This window comes from Henckelia pumila, chromosome 4, assembly GCF_033568475.1.
Source record: "Henckelia pumila isolate YLH828 chromosome 4, ASM3356847v2, whole genome shotgun sequence".
NCBI classification, from domain to species: domain Eukaryota; kingdom Viridiplantae; phylum Streptophyta; class Magnoliopsida; order Lamiales; family Gesneriaceae; genus Henckelia; species Henckelia pumila.
In genome coordinates, this window is record NC_133123.1 from 76,231,924 (window position 1) to 76,257,016 (window position 25,093).

Sequence of the window (25,093 nt, forward strand, 5' to 3'; positions counted from 1 at the left end):
AGACGCTGGTTATTCGATGGTGTTACTCTAGTGCCTGAAATTTTCATGATTTAAATATTCATGCCTAAATTAATTTTCAGTATTTATATTTATATTTTTGAATGTCTTGAATTTAATTGCTTAGTTTTCTTTCAAAGCTAGAGTTGCTCAATTTGTTAAGTTATTTATTTAAAAATGCTTGAGTAAAAGGTTCCTGGTTCCGGCAAGCGGTGATGGAAGATTCGGCGGTTAATTTCCAAGACTTTAATTTTTAGAATTTTAGATAAGAAAAATGGAGGTTTGGACCAAGAGTTTGACTTTTTGAATTTTCCGGGTGTTAAAGACTGCTTTTATCATTTTCTTGAGATTATTTATTTACATTTCAAAAATTTGAAATTTTATTAGACCCGGATTGATAAAGATTTAATTTAAACACCTAAAAGGCAAGCCCTAGCCGCCTCTAACATCTCCTCTCCCCCTTCACTCTCTCGGCCGACCCCCCCTTCAACTAGCCGCCGCCGCCGCCTCCAGATGCCGCCGCTGCCACCGGAGCACCGCCTTGGGAGGTCTTCACCTAGATGGCCAAAGTCCCAGCTCTCTTCCTCCTTCTTGCTTTCAATTTTTGGGGTAAAAGCTAGACAAGGCTAAGTGTTGGCTTTTCTTTGGGCATACAAGTTAGCTACATAGTTTTTCCTTCTTGTTTCTTGACATATTTCGAAATGCTTAAAATTTTCAGTAGGTAAGTTTCGAATTTTCCATATTTTTCAGCATGATGATATGTCATTTTCGAAAATTGATGTATGCTTTGAGTTTAAAAGATTACATGGTGATTGTGATTGGAAAGTTGAAGAGTATTGATTGCATATGTTGATTTTCGAAAATTCCAGAAGTTGTATGCCTAAAATTTCGAATTTATATGGTGGAAGGGCTGTAATTGATGTGAGTTTGAACTATTTTAATGATTTGCATTGAGCATGATTGAATGTTTATGAGTTTGTTGCATTTCGAAGCATGATCGAGTAAATTTTGAATTGTGGTGTTGAAGTGCATTTGAGGGCTGCCAAGGTGTTTGTGATAAGTCCTAAGAGAGTGTTTTTGGTGTGTTTGGTGGTTTGGATGGGTGGTAGAGGCAAGGAAACATGATTGGAGGTGTTTTCACAAGGTAGTTGTGTGTTTGAGTGTGTTTGCTTTGAACAGGGCAGTTGGGTTTCGGGGCAGGGCAGGTTCTGGGCGAGACCTGGACAGGTCATGGGCTGGTCCTAGTTTTATTTCATGATGTTGTGGTCGCGTCGGTATAAAATGGGCTCGTTTCGGATAAGTATTCAATAAGTTAGGAATTTTTGAAGTTAAGGTGTCGGTGCAGAAATTTTGAGGCAAAGTGGGCTGTCCGGTTTTGGTTTTTGATCTTTTTGCTTAGGCTTTCAAATGAAGTTGAAACCTGATCATATGGCTAGTTTGGAGTGTTTGTAAAGTGTCGGTTCGAGTGGGGTCGCATTTGGTTAAGGGGTGATAGAGTTAAGAGATTTTTGGTGCGATTGCTCGGGTTGTTGCCTCGAATGTGAGATGAAGAGTTAAGGAATGGGTTTACACTTAGGGGCAGCCCCTCACTCACCCATTACCCACATTTTGTGTTGAGCATTAATTCATGAAAAGGCATACACGTGTTTACTTTTAAAGGCTTGGCCTTGGGTCGAGCAAGAAGTTATAAAGAAAGGCATTCTTTTTAATTGCATGCTAAATATTTTGAGTCGAAGTCAAAGAAAGAAAGGAAAAATATTTTTATGAGCAAGGTGATTTGATTGTGACGAGACAGGGTATTGTGGGGTGGGGGATGCCTCACTCCCTTGCCAAATAGACGGGTAGAACGAGACAGGGAGACATCCCGGGATCCCTACCAAACTAGACGGGTAGAGTGAGATCGGGAGAAATCTCGGGATCCCTACCAAATGAAGGAAAATGAAAGAAAAATGGGTAAGTCGTGTCGGGAGAAATCTTGACGTCTTGCCAGCATAGTGCACTGCAGTCATTGATCGATCAAAACAAAGGGTCACAATTCAAGGAGCTAAGTTTAAGTTTAAAGTTGAAATTTCAGATTCAAAACTGCTTTGACTCGTCTTATTTTATTTTGTTTATAGCAAAAAGCATGATGAATAGTTAAGAAAGGAAAGGTTAAAAGATTCATTGCGTGTGTTCATTTTTGGAGATTTTTTTATTCCTCATGCATCATGTACATGTTTGGCTAAACTTTCAAAAGTATAGTATGTACCGTATTTTGAGTATGACTGCCTATATTTTTAATCCTTGTTATTATACTGCTTATGCTTGCTGAGTCATTAAACTCACTATGCTTGCTTGTTTGCCAGGTGAGGATGAGATCGTAGGGACCGAGGGGCAGGACCTTTGAGACGAGGCACTCCGGTGGTGCAAGACCCTACAACCGTTGCTATTTTCATGTTTCCGCACTAAGTTATGATTGTAATAAAGAGGTTTAAACATGTGTACTTTTGATGATAGCCAGGATGTGTTTTCTCTGTGCTTGGAGTTTTACTTTTTATGATTCGAAGTTTGTTATCGTTATTTTATTTACAACCGTGTGGGGTTGTTTTACTTCGGAGTTATGGTTATCTTTTATCGCATTTATGGCATTTTTGTTTTTACATGTGGTTTGAGACAGGGTGGCTTGTCTATTTACAAACAAGTCATGACAATTTTTTTTAAAAATTCGTACTTTATTTTATTATGTAATTGAGTATAGAGGTTAGGGTCGTCTCAGTTACGCTCTGAATAAGGTTCCATCCAGCGTGGGAGACATACCTACACTTGGGAGAATAACATTTCATAGTTGCAATATTGAAGCAGAGCACTCCGTGAGGCTAATAGAAGCTGAACAACAGAGCCTGGTAAATGATGTCACTACAAGAAAAACGGCTAAAGACAATGCTTTTTCCGCGTTGTTAATGTCCCCGAAAAAGCATTGTCGTAGCCAGTGTTGTAAAAAACCATGGTCAAAGACAACGCGGAAAAAGTTTTGTCGTTTCTGAAAAAGACAACGCTTAAAAAGCGGCGTTGTATCTAACAACAACAACGCTTTTTAAGCGTTGTCTTTTATAAAAAGCGTTGTTATTTTTGGAAAAGACAACGCTTTTTAAGCGTCGTTGTATTTGGAAAAGACAACGCTTAAAAAAAAGCGTTGTCTTTACCAGAAAAGACAACGCTTTTTTTTTTAAAACATAAAACAAAAAAAAAATTAAATCACAAATTTTCAATCTTATAAATCATTCAAAATTCAAAAATTTCTAAAATAAAATTTAATATACAATCTTCCAATATTATAAATCATTCAAATAAAAAAATAATCGAATTCTAAATTAATGAACACTAGGAAAAAACTATGCATTAATCTCGAAAAACTTTGATTCCTTTCTTCAGCACATGTTAGCGTCCCAAGCTTTCATAAAAGCCGCAACAATATCTTTTCCTTTAATTTGTATCTCCATACTGTGAATTATTAAAAATAAAAACAAACATAAAACAAATATGAATATATTAAAATGAAAAGTAAATTTAAACACTTATTTATCAGTAAAAGAACATGAATTTAAATAGCATAGAATATTTATTATTAATGAAATAATACCTGTAATAACAGCCATAATGCCCAGGTTACATTGGAAAGCATCATGAGGAAGACACCTTTAATCCAAGTATCAGCGGCAGGATCTTCGCCTCGTCGCATTTCATGAATGCGACTACTGATCAAGTGATGGTGCACCAGTAGTTTCAAGAGAGGCCCTTTGAAGAAAGCAATAGTCGCTACTCCGGCAATGCATAGACTTAGTCCTCCAAATTTCATTATCCCACCAATTGTCCTTAGTTTTATGTTTTCCATCCTGTCATGATGAGATTAAAGTTCATGTATTAATTATTAATTTTTGATTTAAACAGGGCCAGGAATCATTAAATTAAATAGCTAGGAATGATAACAAGTGATTTCTTATACATAATCGAATTATTTTCCTTGTATTTCCATTCCCTCGAAAAATTTCGCTATAATTAAATTAGAATATTTTTTCGTAATTAACTTTAATTACCTTAATAGAACAACAAGAAAGAAAGTAATAACAGGATGAGTATTTGAAGAAGCAGCTCCCAAAGATGCGGATGTATATTTCAAAGCTACACCAACAATGTTTAAGCTCATCGTGATCCTGCAAATTATTAATTATCCAACTCATTAAAAATAATTAATATCTCTGGAGTATATATGAACACCCATATTTAATTTAAAACACTAAAAGGATCAAACAAAATCATAATTATGAGAACAAAAAAACACTTAATTCATGAATTTTATATATATTCTTGTTTAATTACCACCAAAAAAAAAAATTGTAATTAACATTATGAAACATATGACGCACGTACCCAATCAGTGAAAGTAGGAATATCTTGATCGTCAGGGAAAAAGATAGAGGTGGAGCACTTTTCCTGAAAGTAAAATCAAATCATTTGGAAAAAAAAACAAAAGAATCAAAATCAAAATCAAAATCAAATTCACGGTTATGATTGAAGTTTTAGGCATCGAAATAATACATCTTTGTTAATATGCATGATTATTTTATATATTGCCATTCAGCTCTAGCATCGAGCAAGCCAGCATCTCTTCAATGGCCTCTCATTTCTGAAGGTCTAGGGTAGTGTTCTGGGGAATCTCTTCTAAAACTGAGTTTTACAAAAAAATGGAATTTTTCTAAAACAGGAGCTCGAGATCCTGGAGATGATATCGAGATGGAGTTGAGAAATTTTCAGACACACAAAAACAGCATAAGAAATTATACCCCGCAGATGGCTATCTATAAAAAATTTCACGTAAATCGTGGATATTTTAGTCAGGAATACCAGCTGCGTATATTGTATGATTATGTTGTTACAAATGTTCATTACAGCCACATAATTACCGAATCGATTAAAAAGAAAAATCGCCTCATCAAGTGAAACAAACGTCAACCCAGAATCAACATCAATAATAAAACACAAGTGCGTGAAATACACAACACATACCTTTTGCTTTTCAGCATCGATATACTTATTGAAACCAGGAATCGACCTCATAAAATAGAAATAGAAATAAATAAATGTAGTCAACAATTACGAGAACGCACAAACAAAAATCAAAGGATAAGAAAAATTACTGAAGTCAGCAATTACGAGAACGCACAATCCAGCATCTCTTCAATGGCTAATACAGATCTCTCATTTCTGAAGGTCAGCTTCCTTTTGAAGATCGAACTATGTAGCTATTGATAAATAGTGATTCATGATAGGAAATATCTGTATAATGAATTTTTACAAAAAAAAATCAAACACTTGTGCAAGTTTTTGAAGAAGAACTATTAATATAAGGTAAAGTCACCTGAGTTCTCCAGTTATGAATATTGTGTTCCCCAAACCCCTTTAAAGGCATTACAACTGTGACCCTCGGAAACTTGATCTGATTAGAAAATGCTCCAGGTCATTTTGTCATAAAAAAGAAAAGCAATTCACATCTATCTTATTTGATATTCGCAAGGAAAAAAATAGGATCCTGGAAGCAAGGGAAAGACATACATTTCTTCATCAAGAGCCAAATTTATGCTTCACGCACTATAGTCTAATTTGTTGATTTGTACATGTATATATTTACACTATGGGGACGTCAAGGTATAACGATGAACTACACCTCATCATTTGTATGTATATCCATTTGTATGTATATCCACATTCCAAGCACTACACCTCATCATTTAATTCACGAACTAACCAATTTTGCAGATTCCTAAGCACTACACCTCATCATTTGTATGTATATCCACATTCCAACAAATTTATGTGCCATAATTTAAGACTTTCTACTCGAGACAAAGTTAAATTTTCAAATGAAATTGATCAAAAATTAGTGAGGGATAAACACAGGGAAAAATAAAAAGAAAAAGAAAACATTAGTTTTGTAATTGTATTATTCATGCTTGCATGAAACAGACCAAATCAAGAAAGGCAACAAAACATGAAACCCGCTTCTTTAGAATTTGAGACAAAAAAACTCACCTCTCCAGCGTTGAGTCAGCAAAAAAAAAAGGATCAAAAACCTGTGACGAGTCGAAGAAGCTGTGGAAGATCTCAATCCTGTACGTAAGAACTGGAATCAAGCTTATAATGTCGAAACTCAAAGTAAAGAAGGCTGAAACAAAACAACAGCCATACTCAACTTAAATGCCAATAACATCCATATCAGGAAAATCATTTTCAAGGAAGTCTAAGAAATTCTGGACACCTTTCAAAACCATGTTCATCCCCATGGCATCACCTGTGCTGCAGCTAAATCTAATTCACATATTTTTCCCTGCAGTAGCACACTAGATTCTAAAGAGTCTTGCAAATCTACTCGACATGGTCCAACATTGAAAATGCATACATTTTCAGTAACAGAATCGAGTTCAATGCATATAACCATATCAAACAAGAGCAACTTAACAAATCAAGGCTTTGGCGTCAAGATTACGTACGGAGTGGAATCACCAACTCAAGAAAATGTAATCAATATCAGAGCATCGTATTATGTACGGAGTGGAAAAGAGAGAATGTCAGTAAGAACCACCAACTCAAGAAAATGCAAGCAATATCAGCAAGATTAGAAAAGTTCAAAGTATTTAGCAATGTTAATTAATTTTTGGAATTCAAAATGGGAAATTAGAACGAAAAAGCTTCAATAGTTTAAATGAATAGAGCCTTTCCCTGGGTATTCATAAAAAAACACCAGCAACAGAAAAAAGGTTTTCCACGCCTCACTTGCCATGAAAATGACAAAAAAATTTACAATTCCGACAAATTCTATTGGTATGTACGGATGAACCTACTCCACAGGACAAGAACTCAATCTCTGTAAAATCATCATGCAGAAACATACACAACACCGAATAATTCCAAACCATACTTCACAGACCAAATGAATCGAGAAAAACAAAACAACTAAAAAAATTCCCGAGTTCGAAAACCTAGAATTCAAAATATACCTCTAGGCTTCGAAATAAAGATCCAAAAAACCTTCCTTCTCTCCTATGCAACAGTCGGTGACGGCAAAACGACGACGACAGAAAAAAAGGTTCGACGGAGCGTGCTTAAAAATTAGGGAAATAGGTACTGGAAGAAAGCCCTCGACAAGAGGATTCTAAATCTAGAAATTTCGAAATGGTGAAGGGAGAAAGGAAAAAGATACCTCGGTGAAAGAGAGACCATGCGAGGAGAGAGAATAATACATGTAAGAAATATTTTATTTTGGGGCAAGATTATGTTTTAAAAAAAATTAATAAAAAATGTTTTTTAAAAAGCGTTGTCATAGATAGTAAAAAAAACGCTCATTAACAACGCTTTTAAAAAAGCGTTGTTGTAGATAATTAAAAAGACACTCATAGACAACATTTTTTAAAAGCGTTGTTGAAGATATCAAAAAGCGTTGTCTTTTATAAATTTAAAAATTATGGACAACGCTTTTCAATAAAAGCATTGTCTATAAAAAAAACACAACGTTTTTTTACAAAAAGCATTGTCTTTTAAGTGTTGTGTATGAGCTTTTTTCTTGTAGTGTGTGCTCAAAGTTTGGATAGTCTATCCATCAGAACATCTAGAAACTACATCTCAACAGTGAAGACGAAACCATAATATTGGTGGGACTGGACAACAAGGCCGGGTCAGAGAGTTACTCAACGGCGGCATTCGCGAACTGTTCCAACTTCATCCTTGATCTAGCTATTTCAATTTATATACATATATACTAGTGTATTTTTTACACACACATATATACTACATTAACAATTTTATTTGAAACAAAATGAAAATGACATTGAAATTGTAAATTTTCACAATTCATGTTAATTATACATATGTAATTAACTATAAAAATAAACATGCTTGTTTAATTTTTAATTTTTTTTTAAAAAAAAATTGGGCTGAAACTTTGATGACTTATGTTAGCTGCATGTTTCAGCCTTTTGACATGTTTCTGGACGCTGGAGTTTTCAAGATTCGAATTGTCTCTAGAGTTGAACCCAAACCGACAGGTCACAACTATACGTGTCTCTCCGTATTCGAAAGAGATTGGATAGTACGATCTTGGTTTGGTCGGTCTTATCCGGTTTGGTCCTTCCAATCCGGTTCGAATCTCCATGCCATTTATGAACGTTCGGATATAGATTTTACAACCTGATTTGCCTAATTAATGACCCCTTAACATGTTTTAACGTTTAATTGCATAAAATAAAACTCAAGTCACTACACATACTAAGGATTATGACCAAACTAATTATTTAGATGTTTGATTAATATTTAATAATTTATTAGAATTCTTTATGGTGACCAATACCAAATGTAATTAGGTCCATATAGTCTCAAGCTCACAAGACTGGCTAAAAATTTTCTAGATTCACAGACTTAGCCTACTAATGTTGTTTTACGTGCTCTTTATTACTGCGGATTTGATTGTCTACTGAAAGTGTCTTATGGTATTGGTTTTCATCATCAAAACTAAATTACTTAACAAACATTAAATCCGACAATGACAAAGAAACGGGGAAATAAGAGTTGCTTATAAGATTGGTGAATTTAATTGAACATAACAGGAAAAAAAAAGGATAAAAAACATTGAATGATTCGAAAATCAAACAAGAAAATGATTTAAGAAATCATAGTTGTTTAAAATATAGATAAACTGTGAAATAATATTTGATATTGAATAAGAAGTGAAAAATATTGCATATCAACTTTCATTTGCAAAATTTTAGGACCATTCATAATGCATTTAAGTTTGATATTCACGTACAACGCACATACCTGCTATTAGTTTTTTTTAAAATGACGAGATAATTAACTAAGATATTATTACATTTTTTTACTGTATGAATAGTATAAATTATGATGCCCCAAAAAATATATGAGTCTGATCAAAGCCCTGTTAGAGAAAGATAGTTGACCGGCCTAGGCCCAAAAATGAAGGTTTGGAATATCGGTAGCATTTGAGAATCTCTAATAGATAGAGATAAACTCCCACAACTCCGGGATTATGATAATATTGGTAAGTCGGTTCAAGAGTCCTAGCCGCCATAATAATTGAGTCCTACCTTAGCACAAATTCTATCCTGATAAGGTAATTCACCTCTCCAGCCCCTATAAATACATGTATTATTTATGGTTTTATAGATTCACTTTCCACTCACGCATTCACTCACTCATATTCTCCTGATTTATATTTTTTGTCTTATGATCATCGACTTTGGCATCGGAGGGGTCACACCGAATACACCATCGAAGCCCCCAACATTGTTTTTATCTATGCAGAATTACGCTATGCCCGACCTGACCTGATTTTTGAAAGATTTGAAGACCCGTTTTACCTGATCGAACCCGAGGTAAATTTTTGGTATCATCAGTTGGTGCTTTTGTAAGAATTTGAAGGAGAAAGAGTCAATATGGTTAACGACAATGGAGGAAATCCATCTATTGATCCGGCGGTTCTCAATCAACTGATTGTCACCTCTGTGGAACGAGCGCTAGTAGACAGGGAGAGTACCATCTCCTCCCAATCAAGATGCGCAGTTGGAGGAAATCAAAACACTAAAGGAGGAGATGGAACTCTTGAATAAAAAGCAATCCGGGTATCTAGCAACGTCCCTTTTTCCCGGAGATATTGGAGGCGGAACTCCCCAAAAATTTCAAGTTTTTGCACATAGGGGAATATGATGGAAAGGGGGACCAGGAGGAACACATTTCCCGTTTTGAGAACACTGCCCTGTTGCATAGGTACTCCGACCCGATCAAGTGTCGGGTCTTCCTTACCACTTTGATAGGTCCAGCCCAGTAGTGGTTTAACCTACTCCGACCAGGAGATATTCATGAGGTCTAGGACTTCACCAAAACCTTCCTTCATCACTTTTCCAGTAGCAAAAAACATCGTACAACTAATTTTAGTATTTCCGCTATTAAAAAACGGGAGCAACAGGGTTTGAGAGCGTACATTCGAAGATTTAATGGCCTAGCCCTCGAGGTTCCGTCCGCCATGACTGATTTACTCATCAGTGCCTTCATCCAGGGGCTTACTAGTAAAGATTTCCTAAAATCTGTAATCAAGAAACCACCTACCACATATGAGGATTTACTGGCCCGTGCTGAGAAATATGTGAATTTGGAATAAATACGAGCCTCTCGAGGGGAGAAGAAGAGAGAGATCAGCCTAAAATCCCTAGAAGAGCCAGGCCACCCGTCCTGCCCCTGATATGTGGACCACCAGCTCGACCCAAACAATTGGGGAAGTTTGCCTCTTTCACCCCCTTAAGGATGAGTAAAACCCGCGCCCTCCAGATCTGTGATGATAGACAACTCACGAAGTGTAGTGACTGTTGCATGTTTTTCGCTCGCAAGCGCACGATGTCAAGTTATAATATAGGAATTAAGTCCAAGTCGATCCCATAGAGAATAAATGAATGATATTATATCAAATATTTGCAACTAATAAAATCCTAATCCTATGTAGAGCTACGAAATTGATTTGATTTTTATAAAACTAGAATTTGCAAGAAACAAAACTAAAATAACCACGAGTTCACGAGATGAAAATTCAATAAGTGATGAATGCTAAAGGCTCGACTTCACTTTATTGTCCACCACAATTTAGGTCTAATGATTGTTTAATTATCAATTCTTCTAGTTTATTAGCCAAGAATCCCTATTATTTTCTACTACCTCTCTCGAGTGTCAAGCAGAAATTCGTATTCAATAGCAAACTCAATATGTCTATCTAAGTTCAACTATTAAACCCGATAAATGGCACAAGAATTCTTCTAATAACTTCTATGGAGTTATATGCCTCTCGAACAATATAAACACCAATGATGTATTTTCCTATATCGTATTCAAAATCTCCTCTCTCGAGTAATAGATTCTAAATAAAATATCATCCAATCTATGGCCATTAAATTGAAAACATTAAGATCAGGAAAACACAAATAAACTGTGCGAATAATTCAAATATATAAATCAAAATATTTCAATCATGGTTTCCAGTCAAGATCCGTCTACTTCTAGACTAAGAAATTAATTCATAATAAATTCAAAGCTCAAACAAAACTTGTTCTTCAGATAATCCATCAAACTAGAAAAATAGAGTTCAAAGAAAAACTAGAACGAAGTAGAATTAAGCTTTTCCGTCGCCGGATGTTGCTGTCTTCCGTCTTCGTACCAAATTCTCGAGCTCTTGTGCGCTTCAAAACTCTCAATATCCGTCCTTATTGCTCTGAAAACTCTCCAAACCCTCGTAACCTCAAAATAACCTATAAAATCCTTTTTTAACACGATTAGAGACTTTCCAAATTTTAGGAGACTACGTAGCGCGGGTGCGCTCTCCACCGGCGCGGGTGCTCTACACGGAAGCAAAATTTATCGAAAATCGAAGCTCCAGGGCGCAGGTGCACCATCCTCCGGTGCGGGTGCGCCGCGATCAACACATTTCAGCGCGGGTGCAGTCTAACTTGGGCGCGGGTGCGCTCTGTTCGACACTTATTTTCTTCTCATTTCATCTTTTTCACTTCTTTTTCTCACCAAAAATTGATTGCCACCTAAATTCCTACAATTACACAAATGACAAGAAAATACGCATAATATCGCTCAAAACAAAACAAAACCCAAGCTAATTCATATAAAATATAAGTGCAAAAATTGCACTTATCAAATTCCCCCAAACCTGAACTTTTTCTAGTCTCGAGCAAAACAAACAAACAATTAAACAAACAAAGAAGAATTTAAAACACACAAAAAAGCTATAAAACTTAAATAACCCAACTGGCCTCAGATGTTCAACAATTAATCCATGTGTAGCTAATTTTCTCAAGAGTCCTCGTGTATGTGTGATTTGCCAATCCCGTCTACCCACCTAACTTTCGATCAAATTATGCAACCAGTAAGCCTCAAAGAGTCATTAACCTCTCCCTCTAGTTTCAAAATACTCTCCACAAAGTTCAACTTTTACTCGCATAAATCAAAAGGACTTTTTTGGTGATTACATTTTTTTTTCATAAAATTACCGGATTTTTTTTTTGCACCCGGTTTTTATTTTAGCCCCATAAATTACTCGCAGACTTAGCTATAACTAAATATAGGATTAGGATTTCAATCCTCTAGTCTATAGTCCGGATGGAGCATGAACCCCATTTTATCCGCAAACTTAGCCATGGATTGGTGATTAGAATTTCAATCCCTTTCCAGGCCCGGATGGAGTTGTAAGAGAATTTTTCATGTTGCTTTGGCAACTTTTAACATTCAATAAAAAATTTTCAATTAAATTTCCTAAATCATTTATATGCTTGTATCAGTCTACCTCGGTCTTGAGCATAAATCACCAAAGTTAAGAGTCAAATTATCCAATCCGCTTACAAAATCCACAAAACTTTTTCTACTTATCAGGAGTATCGACAGTCAAGGCTATAGTGCATAAAAGGTGAGAACTCAAGATAAAATGTCGCCAACACTAGATGATATGCTCTTTTTCTTTTTCCAACTCATCATCATAGGCCATTTTTCTTTTGTTTTTCTCATTTTTCACATTTTTTTTCAAAAAGACAAACACACAATAAAACTGACACGAAAAGACAAACACACAATAAAACTGACACGAAACGCAACATGCAGATAACACAATACAAAAAAACAAAACATGACACAGATGCAGGATCAGGCAAACACTTCCATTAAAAAGCAACATCACATACTAACCAAACAAAATGAAACTAAACACACAAAAATCCCCCCAAACTTAGATTCGTGCATTGTCCCTAATGTACACTGAATCGATAAAAGAACAAGGGAATACACGTACCCATGGAGACGACCGTCAGTGGTCATCGCCCGCAACATCACCATGGGGATCGGTCGGTGGTGGGTATTGTGGAGGCCAAACAGGGTGTGGCGGAAATGGAGGGGCATCAGATGATGCGGCTGGAAAATGCTGCTCCAAAACATATGTGAAATCCATCATATAGCTCATAAAGACATCCGTTCGATAGCAAAACTTCTCCATATCGTGCTCCAGTCTAGTGAGTCGGGCGGGAATAGTATGAGGAACGGCCGCAGGTGCGGCTCGTGGCGGTCATACCACTGCAGCCTGGTGGTCTGGTGCGGGGTAATGGGTAACAGAAATGGCTACCCGAGGCTTCAGTAACTCCTCGGTGGCCTTCCAGGTGACACCAGCAAGGCGACACAAATCTGTGATAATCGATGGGTGTGTGAGTCCGCCTGTAGTAGAGCCGGTGGAGCAATGAATAATGGAATCCTGGATTATGTGTCCGAGGTCCATGGAATTGCCCGTGACGATAGAATATACCAATGCAGCCCTCTCCTGTGTGACAGTGGTGGTATGATCAGACGGTAAAAGCCTAGCTGCCACAAAAGAATACCACCCTTTCTTGATACCCAGCAAATCAGCCTTGGCAAAAGACATGTTGCCCTTCAAATTCACCTTCCATTTAGTACCCTCTCTACATATACGCTCACAGATTTCTTCAAATTCTTGCTGATCACTAGTATACTCCGCATACTCGTCGTGCAAAATCATGGGCATTGTATACAAAGTATTGATGGTGTGTGCATCAAACGCCACCAACTTACCTCTCACCAACACACGCAAATGTTCGTTCTTCGCCTTTAAATTTGCATAGAATTCTCTAACCATTGGAACAACCGCATCTCTCGGTTGTTTCATGAAATTTAGCCATTGTCTTGCTTCACCTATCTCTCTCACGGCATGAACGGTCCTGCTTAGATCAAAACCGCGTTCTTTCACCAAAGTTTTTGCCAACATCGCGGTATAATGAGCGGCAGCCGCCTCGTCCACGAATCTATTATCCGAAACATCCACCGATGAAGATGAAACAACTTGTTTTTGTTTTTGTTTAGGCCCCATATCAAACACTTGGCGTGCAAACAATTTCTCAAGACTTCAAAACTCAACCACAACCAACACAATTCCAACTCCAACAATTAAACCAATCAATATGCACCCAAACTCCAACACAAAAACCAATTCAAACACTTTCCACAATAATGTCCAATGTTTTAAATAATAAGATGGGTTAAGCAAAGTACCTCGATTTTTATAGCCTTGAGCGCTTAGATGTGCAAAAGCCATGTAAGATCTCGAAATTAACTCCTAAATACCTGTAGATTCGAACTCCCTATTGTAATTAAAGTGCAAAGTCCAAAAATCCCACCGGCAAAGAATCCTAAATTCGAATTTTGGGTGGATGGTGTAGGAAAATGAGATGTAAAAGCCACGAATTGAAGTGTCAATGCTAAACAAGAGACGATTTCGGCTCTAGTTCGTCAGGAATGGGAATTTTTTAGGTGAGATAGAAGCTTGGATGGAAAGAAGGCCGAACGAACCTGTAAAAAAATTGATAAAATCCGTGACTTATAAATCCCAGAACGCGGGTGCGCTGTGTTCAGGGCGCAGGTGCGCTGTCCGTCTAGCGCGGGTGCTCTGTATCTTGTCCAAAATTTTCCATGTTTCTGCCTATTTGGGCGCGGGTGCGCCCTCCTCTAGTGCGGGTGCGCCCTGTGTTGCAACAAAATGTCCAAGTTTCTGCCAAGTTGAGCGCGGGTGCGCCCTCCCGAAAAAATTTTTACCAAAAGTTTCTGCCACTTTGGGCGCGGGGGCGCCCTCCTGAAGCGCGGGTGCGCCCTGAAAAAAAATAAATAATTAATTAAGAAAACAAGATAAGAAGAAAAATAAACACTAAAACGATAAAAAGAAAAATAAAAACTAAAAATAACGCGAGAATAATAAAATTTTGGGTTGCCTCCCAAAAAGCTCTTGGTTTAATGTCGTCAGCCTGACTTTCCTGGTGCTTTTACAACGGCTTGATCAATGCAACTTTCTCAATGTTCCGCACTTCATTGCCAAAATAATGTTTCAATCTCGGCCCATTGACTTGAAAAGTCTGTCCATCATGACAACTCAGTTCAATAGCTCCATAGGGATGCACTTTCACCACGGTGAACGGACCAGACCATCTCGATTTCAACTTACCTAGAAATAAGCGGAGATGAGAATTAAATAATAATACATGCTGTCCAGGCTCGAATTCTCTCTTCAGTAATATTTTGTCATGCCACTTTTTGGTCTATTCTTTGTAGAGCTTGGAATTTTCGTAAGAATGATTACGAAACTCCTCGATCTCATTCAAATGCAACATTCGCCCTTTTTCAGCAGCTTTCATATCAAAATTCAACGTTTTCTCCGCCCAATACGCTCGATGCTCTAACTCCACTAGCAGATGGCATGATTTATCAAAGACCAACCTGTATGGCGAAATGCCAATAGGAGTTTTGAACGCGGTCCGATATGCCCATAGTGCATCATCCAACTTGATTGCCCAATCCTTCCGGTTCGTGTTAACAGTCTTTTCTAGAATTTGCTTGATTTCCCGGTTGGATATTTCAGCTTGCCCATTTGTTTGAGGATGGTATGCACATGCCACTTTATGCCTAACGCCATATTTTGTCAGTAATGAATTAAATATTTTATTGCAAAAATGCGTACCTTCATCACTGATAATGGCCCTTGGGGTTCCAAACCTCGTGAAAATATTTTTCTGCACAAACTGCACCACTACACGAGCATCGTTAGTGGGGGTGGCGATCGCTTCCACCCATTTCAAAACATAATCAACAGCCAATAAAATATAATATTTCCCAAAGGATATAAGAAATGGTCCCATAAAATCAATACCCCACACATCGAATAATTCAACCTCTAAAATATTGGTGAGAGGTAATTCATGACGCCTAGATATATTTCCCATTCTTTGACATATATCACATGATTTTACCAAGGTATAACTGTCTTTGAATAAAGTTGGCCAATAAAAACCAGACTGAAGTACCTTGGCGGCTGTCCGTGTGGCTCCAAAGTGACCACCATACGGTGCAGAATGACATTGTTCCAAAATTTCTTTTGCTTCAGCTTCATCTACACATCTCCTTATCACTTGGTCCGAATACTTTTTGTACACAAATGGATCATCCCACAGATAAAACTTGACATCATGGAAAAATTTCTTTCTTTGGTGATGATTAAGATCTGGAGGCAAAACACCACAAGAAAGAAAATTAGCAAAGTCAGCAAACCAAAGAAGTTTAGAATTTACCTCAAAAAGATGCTCATCAGGAAATTTCTCTTTGATGAGTTCATATTCGGCTTTTCCTTCCAACTCCAAGCGAGACAGGTGATTCGCCACTAAATTCTCACCCCCTTTTTTTTGTCTCTAATTTCATAATCAAACTCTTGTAGTAAGAGTATCCACCGAATCAATCTCGGCTTGTCATCCTTCTTGCCAAAGAGATAACGACTTGCTGCATGGTCAGTATAAACAATTACTTTTGAGCAATGAGATGGGACATGAATTTGTCGATGGAGAAAACCACAGCCAACATCTCTTTTTCCGTAGTAGTGTAATTCTGTTGTGCTCCGTCAAGAGTGCGTCTAGAGTAGTAAATCGCCCGAAACATCTTATCTCTTATTTTCCCCAAAACTGCTCCCACAAAATAATCGCTGCCATCACACATCACTTCAAACGGCTCCTTCCAGTCAGGCACAATCATAATAGGCGCAGAAATTAATGCCTCCTTGATCTTTGTGAATTCCTGCAAACACGCATCATCAAAAATAAAAGATGTGTCTTTTTCTAATAAATTACACAAAGGTTTAGTAATTTAGAAAAATCTCTAATAAAGTGACGATAAAACCCAGCTTGTCCCAAGAAACTTCTAATGACTTTCACATTATTTGGCGGTGGAAGCTTTTCAATCACAACCGCTTTTGCTCGATCCACCTCAAGCCCATTAGATGACACTTTATGTCCAAGTACTATTCCCTCTTGCACCATGAAGTGACATTTTTCCCAATTAAGCACTAGATTTTTCTCTTGGTAGCGCTGCAAAACCAGGGTCAGATTTTGTGCAAACAATGATCCAAAGAAGACCCAAACACAGAAAAATCATCCATAAAAATTTCCATGACTTCTTCCAACATGTTAGAAAAAATTTCCATCATGCACCGCTGAAAAGTAGCCGGTGCATTACACAAACCAAATGACATTCTCCTAAAAGCATAAGTACCATAGGGACATGTGAAAGTTGTTTTCTCTTGATCCTCTGGCGCTATAGAAATTTGATTGTAGCCAGAATAGCCATATAAAAAACAGTAATGTTTATAACCTGCCAACCTGTCAAGCATCTGATCAATAAAAGGAAGAGAAAAATGATCTTTTCTAGTAGCCTTATTCAACCTTCTATAATCAATACAAACTCTCCAATTAGTAACAGTAAGAGTTGAAATCAACTCGTTTTTCTCATTTTTAACTACAGACATACCTCTCTTTTTCGGCATAACCTGTACTGGCGACACCCAAGAACTGTCAGATATAGCATAAATAATATCAGCATTCAATAATTTCAACACCTCATCTTTTACAACATCTTTCATCGCAGGATTTAACCTCCTTTGATGATCAACATAAGGACTATACGACTACTCCATTAAAATTTTATGCATGCAAATATTGGGACTAATTACCTTGATATCAGAAAGTGACCAACCCAAAGCAGATTTAAATTTTCTCAAAACTCTTAATAATTAATCCTTTTCATCATGAGTAAGAGAGGATGAAATAATTACCGAGTAAGTCGAATTTTTTCCCATAAATGCATAGCATAAATGACCAGGCAGTTCTGTCAATTCAGGAGTAGAAATTGGTACCTCTTTGCTGGGCTCCTCAGGCAATGCTTCAATTTTTTCTTGGTCATCTTTTTCTTTTGGAAAACTTTCAAGAGCAAGAAATTTCTCTCTAAGTTCCCAATCCTCCACATCAAACTGGTTCAAAGAATTAATTAAACACCTAGCCAATGCATCCTCCAACTCTATTCCTGCACCAAATTATTCTCATAAGAATTAAAGAAATCAATGTGATTACAAGAATGTACCTCATCGTGGTATTTCATGGTTTTATAGATATTGAAAGTGACAGCTTCACCACCAACTCATAGAGTTACTTCACCCTCCTGCACATCAATTAACGCTCTGCCTGTCGCCAAGAATGGTCTTCCAAAAATTAGAGGGACATCTTGATCTTCTTCCATATCAAGCATTACATAGTCAGTAGGAAAAATAAACTTATCTACTTTTACCAATACGTCTTCCACAACTCCTCGAGGATATGTCAGAGAACGGTCAGCCAAATGTAGAGTAATCGTGGTTGGTTTCACCTCGCCAAGCTCCAAAGACCTGAAAATAGACAAAGGCATTAAATTAATTCTTGCACCTAAATCACATAATGCCCTATTAATAGTTGCACCACCAATAATGCAAGGAATAGTAAAACTCCCTGGATCTTTCAATTTCTGTGGCAGTTTCTTTTGCAGGATGGTGCTGCATTCCTCTGTCAACTTCACTGTTTCAAACTCTTCAAGATTTCTCTTCCTCGCCATCACATCCTTCATGAATTTAGCATAATGCAGCATCTGCTCCAAAGCATCAGCGAATTGAATATTAATATGAATTTTCTTGAAGATGTCAAGAAACATAGAAAACTTCTCATCCAACGTTTTCTTCTTGAACCGCTGAGGATATGGCAGAACAGCTTTTGGCACTGGCGGTTTCTCAGGTACAACTGCAGACTTGCTGGAATTTTTGCTATCAGAATTTTCGGACTCTACCACAATCTCTTCAACTTCCTCATCATCCACTGCCTTTGGGTTATCAGTCCCAAGTTCTTTACCACGTCTAAGAGTAACAGCCTTGCATTGTTCCCTAGGATTAACCTCAGTATTGCTACGAAACACACCTCTCTGCTGATTATTCAATGCAGTCGCCAGTTGACCAATTTGTGTTTCAAGATTTTTCATAGAAACGCTCACATTGGTAAAGTGCATCTCCATACTATCAAGCCTATTTTCATTCCTCTTAAATCTTGTGGATGATTATGCAATAAAATTACTCACAAAATCTTCCAACGATGGCTTACCCTTACCATTCTGAGTATTGAACCCCGGTAGAGGATTCAACACATTCTTATTGTTTGCATAGGAAAAATTTTCATGATTACGCAAAGTAGGATGATACTGATTGGGTACAGGATTACCTCGATAATTGTTGTAATTCCTGTTGTTCACATATTGAGCTTGCTCCGCACTCTCAAATCCATCAGCAGAATTTACGGCAGTCGCCATTGATGTTGTCTCAGTAGAACTTTGATTCCCTTTGGTCAGTGCAGCCAACTGTGTAGAAATAGTAGCCATCTGAGCAGTCAAAGAAGTGAATGCATCAACCTCATGAATTCTAGCAGGCTTCCTTATTGCAGATATCTTACTCGGCCACTGATAGCTGTTAACAGTCATTTGCTCAAGCATCTCATAAGCATGTTCAGGAAATTTAGAAAATATTGAACCTCCAGCTGCAGCATCCATAGAAATCCTTGTTGGGCCATTCAAACCATTGTAGAATAACTCAATCTGTTCCCAGTCCGGAAAATTATGGTTCGGGCACTTCCTAAGAAATTCCTTGTACCGCTCCCAAGCTTCATACAGTAGCTCATAATCTTGTTGTTTGAAAGTAGTGATCTCAATTTTCAGCTGGGCAGACTTGGCAGGCGGAAAGTACTTGGCCATAAATTTAGATGACATGTCTTCCCATGTAGTGATGCTCCCAAGAGGTAGTGACTGCAACCAACTTCAAGCATTGTCCCTAAGAGAGAACGGGAACAATCGTAGTCTGATGGTGTCCTCAGTAACACCATGAATCTTCACTGTATCAGCAATCTCCAGAAAAGTACGCAGGTGCAAATTTGGAACTTCAGTAGCTGCACCCCTGAACTGATTTTGCTGCACCATATTAATCAAAGCTAGCTTCAACCCAAAATTATTTGCTATGATATTCTGCCGAGCTATCCTAGAATAATGATTATTGATCACCGGTCGAAAGTGATCTCTGATTGGCACCGGAGCATTATTGACAACTCTTTCCCTTTCTTCAGCCATTTGTTGCAACTCTTCTCTTCTAGCTTTTCTCAAAGCTTTAGCAGTTTTCTCGATTTTCGGATCAAAGAGCAGTGAGTCATAACTTTGGCTTTTTTGCATAAACTGCATAGACAGGAAAAAATTTTACATTAGAACCAACAAAATAAAATAAAATGCTCTAAATCAAAATTAAGACTAATTAGCACAATTTAATATAAATCAAATAAAATTCAACTCCCCGGCAATGACGCCAAAAATTTGTTGCGTGTTTTTCGCTCGCAAGCGCACGTTGTCAAGTTATAATATAGGAATTAAGTCCAAGTCAATGCCACGGAGAATGAATAAATGATATTATATCAAATATTTGCAACTAATAAAATCATAATCCTATGTAGAGCTACGAAATTGATTTGATTTTTATAAAACTAGAATTTGCAAGAAAAAAAACTAAAATAACCACGAGTTCACGAGATGAAAATTCAATAAGTGATGATTGCAAAACATTCGGCTTCACTTGACTGTCCACCACAATTTAGGTCTAATGATTGTTTAATTATCAGTTCTTCTAGTTTATTAGCCAAGAATCCCTATTATTTTCTACTACCTCTCTCGAGTGTCGAGCAGAAATTCGTATTCAATAGCAAACTCAATATGTCTATCTAAGTTCAACTATTAAACCTGGTAAATGGCACAAGAATTCTTCTAATGAATTCTATGTAGTTATATGCCTCTCGAACAATATAAACACCAATGACGTATTTTCCTATGTCGTATTCAAAATCTCCTCTCTCGAGTAATAGATTCTAAATTAAATATCATCCAATATATGGCCAGTAAATTGAAAACATTAAGATCAGAAAAACACAAATAAACTGTGCGAATAATTCAAATATATAAATCACAATATTTCAATCATGGTTTCCAGTCAAGATCCGTCTACCTCTAGACTAAGAAATTAGTTCATAATAAATTCAAAGATCAAACAAAACTTGTTCTTCAAATAATCCATCAAACTAGAAAAATAAAGTTCAAAGGAAAACTAGAACGAAGTAGAATTAAGCTTTTTCGTCGCCGGATGCCGCCGTCTTCCATCTTCGTACCAAATTCTCGAGCTCTTGTGCATTTCAAAACTCTCAATAGCTGTCTTTAATGCTCTGAAAACTATCCAAACCCTCGTAACCTCAAAATAACCTATAAAATCCTTTTTTAACTCGATTAGAGACTTTCCAAATTTTAGGAGACTATGTAGCGCGGGTGCACTACACGGAAGCAAAAAATTTCGGAAATTGAAGCTCCAGGGCGCGGGTGCGCCGCGATCAACACATGTCAGCGCGTGTGCACTCTAACTTGGGCGCGGGTGCACTCTGTTCGACACTTTTTTTCTTCTCATTTCATCTTTTTCACTTCTTTTTCTCACCAAAAATTGATTGTCACCTAAATTCCTGCAACTACACAAATGACAAGAAAATACGCATAATATCGCTCAAAACAAAACAAAAGCCAAACTAATTCATATAAAATATAAGTGAAAAAATTTCACTTATCAGTGACCCAAATCCAAAATTAATTATGAAGTTGCAATTAATCAAGTGATCATGTTTAGGAAAGGTAAACATGAATAAGAGATTTTAGATGGGTCTAAAGAGTTCAAAAATAGATTCAGAGCATTCGAAAATGGGACTGGGAGCCCAAATCCCAAGAAGAGTTCGGAGGGTTCGAAGATGGGCAAGTTCGGAAGCATAATTGATGTACGAAACCAGGGGAGATCAGAATGTCCGATCCACATTTGGAGCTTCCAAACTCCACAGGACAGCTGTCCAAGGATGAGGTCAGTAAGATGACTGATAAGTGCATTTTGTGCACTTTAATTAGTTATGATATTACTTGAGTTTTGTGAATTATTTGGGAGATATTATGCAAGTTGTTGTTGTTTTTGGTGTTTCTAGTAAATAATAGAGTTGATAAGTTAATGTGAAAATAAGCCAAAAGATTAGAGGAAAAAGTAGAAATCAAGATTTGAACAAGTAGAAGAAATTGCTGAAATTCGAACATGCAGCGCGCCTGCGCCTGTTGAGTGGCGCGCCCACGCGACGGGATTTCGGACATGAGGAATTTTATTATTCAAGGAAACTTGGGTATTTTCGTGGGCTTTTTCTTGGACGATTTGGAGGCCATATAAAAGTGAATTTCTGACCCTAAAAAGGATCAGCAGCCGCCACACACATCAGAACATAATTTGGAGAATTGAGATCGAGATTTGGAGAGCAATGAACATCAATCAGCATAGTTGGACGATCGATAGACCGGACACGACATCAAAGATTCGGCTTTGTTTTCTTTCTTTTATATTTGTTTCTGAATTGATGTTGACTCTTATGATCATGTTTTGTGGTTATTTAAATTTGATTATGAACTAAACTTTTAGAGTCTAGAGGTTGGATGGAACCTGGTGTAGACACTTTCATGAATTTGTGATTTCATTGAATTGAGTTTCTCTAGATTAATTGTGTTTCTAGAATTGCATGTCTTTTCAATTACCTGATCAATAATTGAATTGTAATATTTGGAGGATGATGCAAAACTGTGGTACACTTTTGTTTGTGCCAGATTGAAGCCCACTGATCATGACCATGAAGTTACACACGAGAGAGCACTGCTGGTTTATTGTATTCTCGTGGGAAAGACCATCGATTTGGGCCACATTTGTCAAGATACGATTTCCAAGGTGGTGTCCTGGAGAACCACCGGTGGTCTTGCTTTACCGTCATTGATTACTGATTTATGTGTTGTTGCCGGAGTGACTTGGCCTGATAGCAAGGAGTTATTGAAAGTAAGGAATCCAATTCCTTGTGTGCCTTCTAGGAGGTTTGTGCCAGAGCCTGAGAGGCGTGCACATGCTGAGAGAAGGGAGTTCAATGCTCGAGCAGCTGCTCGAAAAGAAGCCGCACCTCGTCCTGCTGCCACTCCTACATTGACTGATCGAGTTACTTCTCTTGAGAAGGCGATGTAGCAACAACTGACATTTCAGCAGGAGTCCAGAGCCTTTATGCACTACATGGTGGACTTTACATTGGCCCTAGCTCATCAGTTTCCGGGTGCTGCGAGTTCTTCATATCCGTTCCCTACACCACCACAGTGGCAGCCCACTCCTGATACTACTGAGCCGCCCCCTCCTTTTGATGATAAGGATGCTGGCGACCACTGACGGTCGTCATTTGAGGTACATGTCCTTTATTCTTTCTTGTTTTATTCATTGAGGACACTGAATGTACCAAGTTTGGGGGGGGGGGGGGGTTTTGTCAAATTCTGAAAAATTTGTGCTGAGCTTTTTGCTTGTTTTTAGTTTAGTTTTGTTTTTTTTTTTTGTTTTTTTTTTTAGGATTTTTGTGTTTCTGAAGGTGTTTTGTGCTGTGGTTGGCTTCCATTTATGTGAAAGTGAAAGTTGTGTGATTGTGAATTGAGTGTGAATACTTTGAGAAATCAAGAATGAAATGGAAAGATGGCCAATGATGTTAGAATATTTGTTCTGTAACTGAAATCCATGACTCTCCACCTATTTGACCAAAATTTTGAATTTATGGAACCAAGTAAACGGTTGAACTCGTATGCACTCTGTGATTTGTGCTTGCATTGGAATCTTGAAACATACAAACATAGAGATGATTGAGGCATTGTTTGGACATTTGGGCTTACTTTTCGTTGAAATTTATCCCCAGTTGTCCATTTGAGCTTAAACTTATATGAGTACATGAGGTACAAACATCTGAAAATTTTTGGAAAATCATTGTTTACTGCTGATGATTATTTATTCTGCACTGATTGGAATTTGTATGAATTTATTGTGGATTGAGACTTGTCCAGAACTAGTTCGGACACCCCTCGAGGCGAAATACGGGCATAACTGTGATTAGGAATGATTTAGGCAATTTTTCTAATATTCGTTTGTGTATTTCAAGCTACCCATTAATGCATGTTATCCCTAGTATCTTGTTTGATCCTTATTGAAAATCGAATGGCATGCGTGTAAACGTGTGATAAATTCCCATTCGTCATCATTTCAAGGTCCTACATTAACTACCCATGAATAGCCTAAACACTGTTTCCTACCTTTAAGGGAGTAATTTGAATGTTAGAATTTTATGTGCTCTTGTTTTATATTGATGAAAATGGAATAGTGTGGTGGAAAAGAATTGGAAATGAAGAAGGTAGTTGTGAAAAGAAACAAAGAAATAAAATAGTGGTAAAAAAATGTTGTAAAAAAAAGAAAAGAATGAAGAAGTCAATGGGGTGAAGAAAAGTGTGAAATTTGAATGAAAAGGAGTGGAAATTAGAGATTGAACATCATTTACTCCCTCTTTTGAATCCTTATTCCTTCATTTGTAGCCATGTGCCAGACCTTACATTATAAGCTGAATAAGTCCTATTGACCGAGTCACAGTTGCCCAATATACTAGAGTGGAGAGGGGTTGCGAGAGTCTAGCCTATGGATGTTTGATTGACACTTTCAATGAGTATGAATTTTTGATCGAAACATGCACACACTACTTTTATTTGAATTAACCTGATTGTGAGTGTTTTTGATTTAATTTCCTTAACTTTGATCCTTTGCTACCTTAAAAGTCCTCATGGTCTGTGAATGTTTGAATTGAGTTCAGATAAAGGTACTTTGAAATGTGAGTTGCGGAGTTTATGATTTTATAAGGTTGAGATGTTTTTCTTGATAAATAATTTTTCAAGTGTTAGTAGGTTGGATATGATTGGATTTGAATTATTTTTGAAATTAACACGGAGGCCATTGATCCATAGTATTTCTTGATGATTCTTGTTGCTTGCATATGTGTTTTGGAGTTTGTTTTGGTTAGTTTTGTTTGAGACAAACAAAATTTCAATTTTGGGGGTATTTGATAAGTGCATTTTGTGCACTTTAATTGGTTATGATATTACTTGAGTTTTGTGAATTATTTGGGAGATGTTATGCAAGTTGTTGTTGTTTTTTGGTGTTTCAAGGAAATAATGGAGTTGATGA

The 25,093-nt window shown here is 37.2% G+C and overlaps 1 protein-coding gene, 1 long non-coding RNA gene and 1 other non-coding gene across 4 annotated transcripts; 2 read left to right on the top strand and 1 right to left on the bottom strand.

Moving 5' to 3' along the window:
• The first annotated feature begins 452 nt into the window (after nucleotides 1–452).
• LOC140859817 (uncharacterized) lies at nucleotides 453–2,586 on the top strand. Its single transcript, XR_012143542.1, has 2 exons — nucleotides 453–627; nucleotides 2,348–2,586. It is a non-coding gene; the product is annotated as an uncharacterized lncRNA (long non-coding RNA).
• Nucleotides 2,587–3,258: 672 nt separating this feature from the next.
• Nucleotides 3,259–7,257, bottom strand: LOC140865673 (WAT1-related protein At5g64700-like). Of its 2 annotated transcripts, XM_073270390.1 has the most exons (10): nucleotides 7,029–7,257; nucleotides 6,290–6,358; nucleotides 6,064–6,196; nucleotides 5,393–5,470; nucleotides 5,172–5,310; nucleotides 5,041–5,086; nucleotides 4,405–4,467; nucleotides 4,071–4,187; nucleotides 3,617–3,869; nucleotides 3,259–3,477 (listed from the first exon to the last, which is right to left on the bottom strand). In XM_073270390.1, exons 6-10 carry the CDS (start codon nucleotides 5,055–5,057, stop codon nucleotides 3,460–3,462), a joined length of 468 nt encoding a protein of 155 aa, XP_073126491.1. In that variant the 5' UTR covers nucleotides 5,058–5,086; nucleotides 5,172–5,310; nucleotides 5,393–5,470; nucleotides 6,064–6,196; nucleotides 6,290–6,358; nucleotides 7,029–7,257; the 3' UTR covers nucleotides 3,259–3,459. The 2 variants fall into 2 exon arrangements, with proteins under 2 accessions (XP_073126491.1, XP_073126490.1); XM_073270389.1 differs by having other exon boundaries at nucleotides 5,393–6,196; nucleotides 6,290–6,371.
• A 12,322-nt stretch (nucleotides 7,258–19,579) lies between these two features.
• On the top strand, nucleotides 19,580–19,685 carry LOC140869893 (small nucleolar RNA R71). Its single transcript, XR_012146883.1, has one exon. It is a non-coding gene; the product is annotated as a small nucleolar RNA R71 (small nucleolar RNA).
• Nucleotides 19,686–25,093: the final 5,408 nt, after the last annotated feature.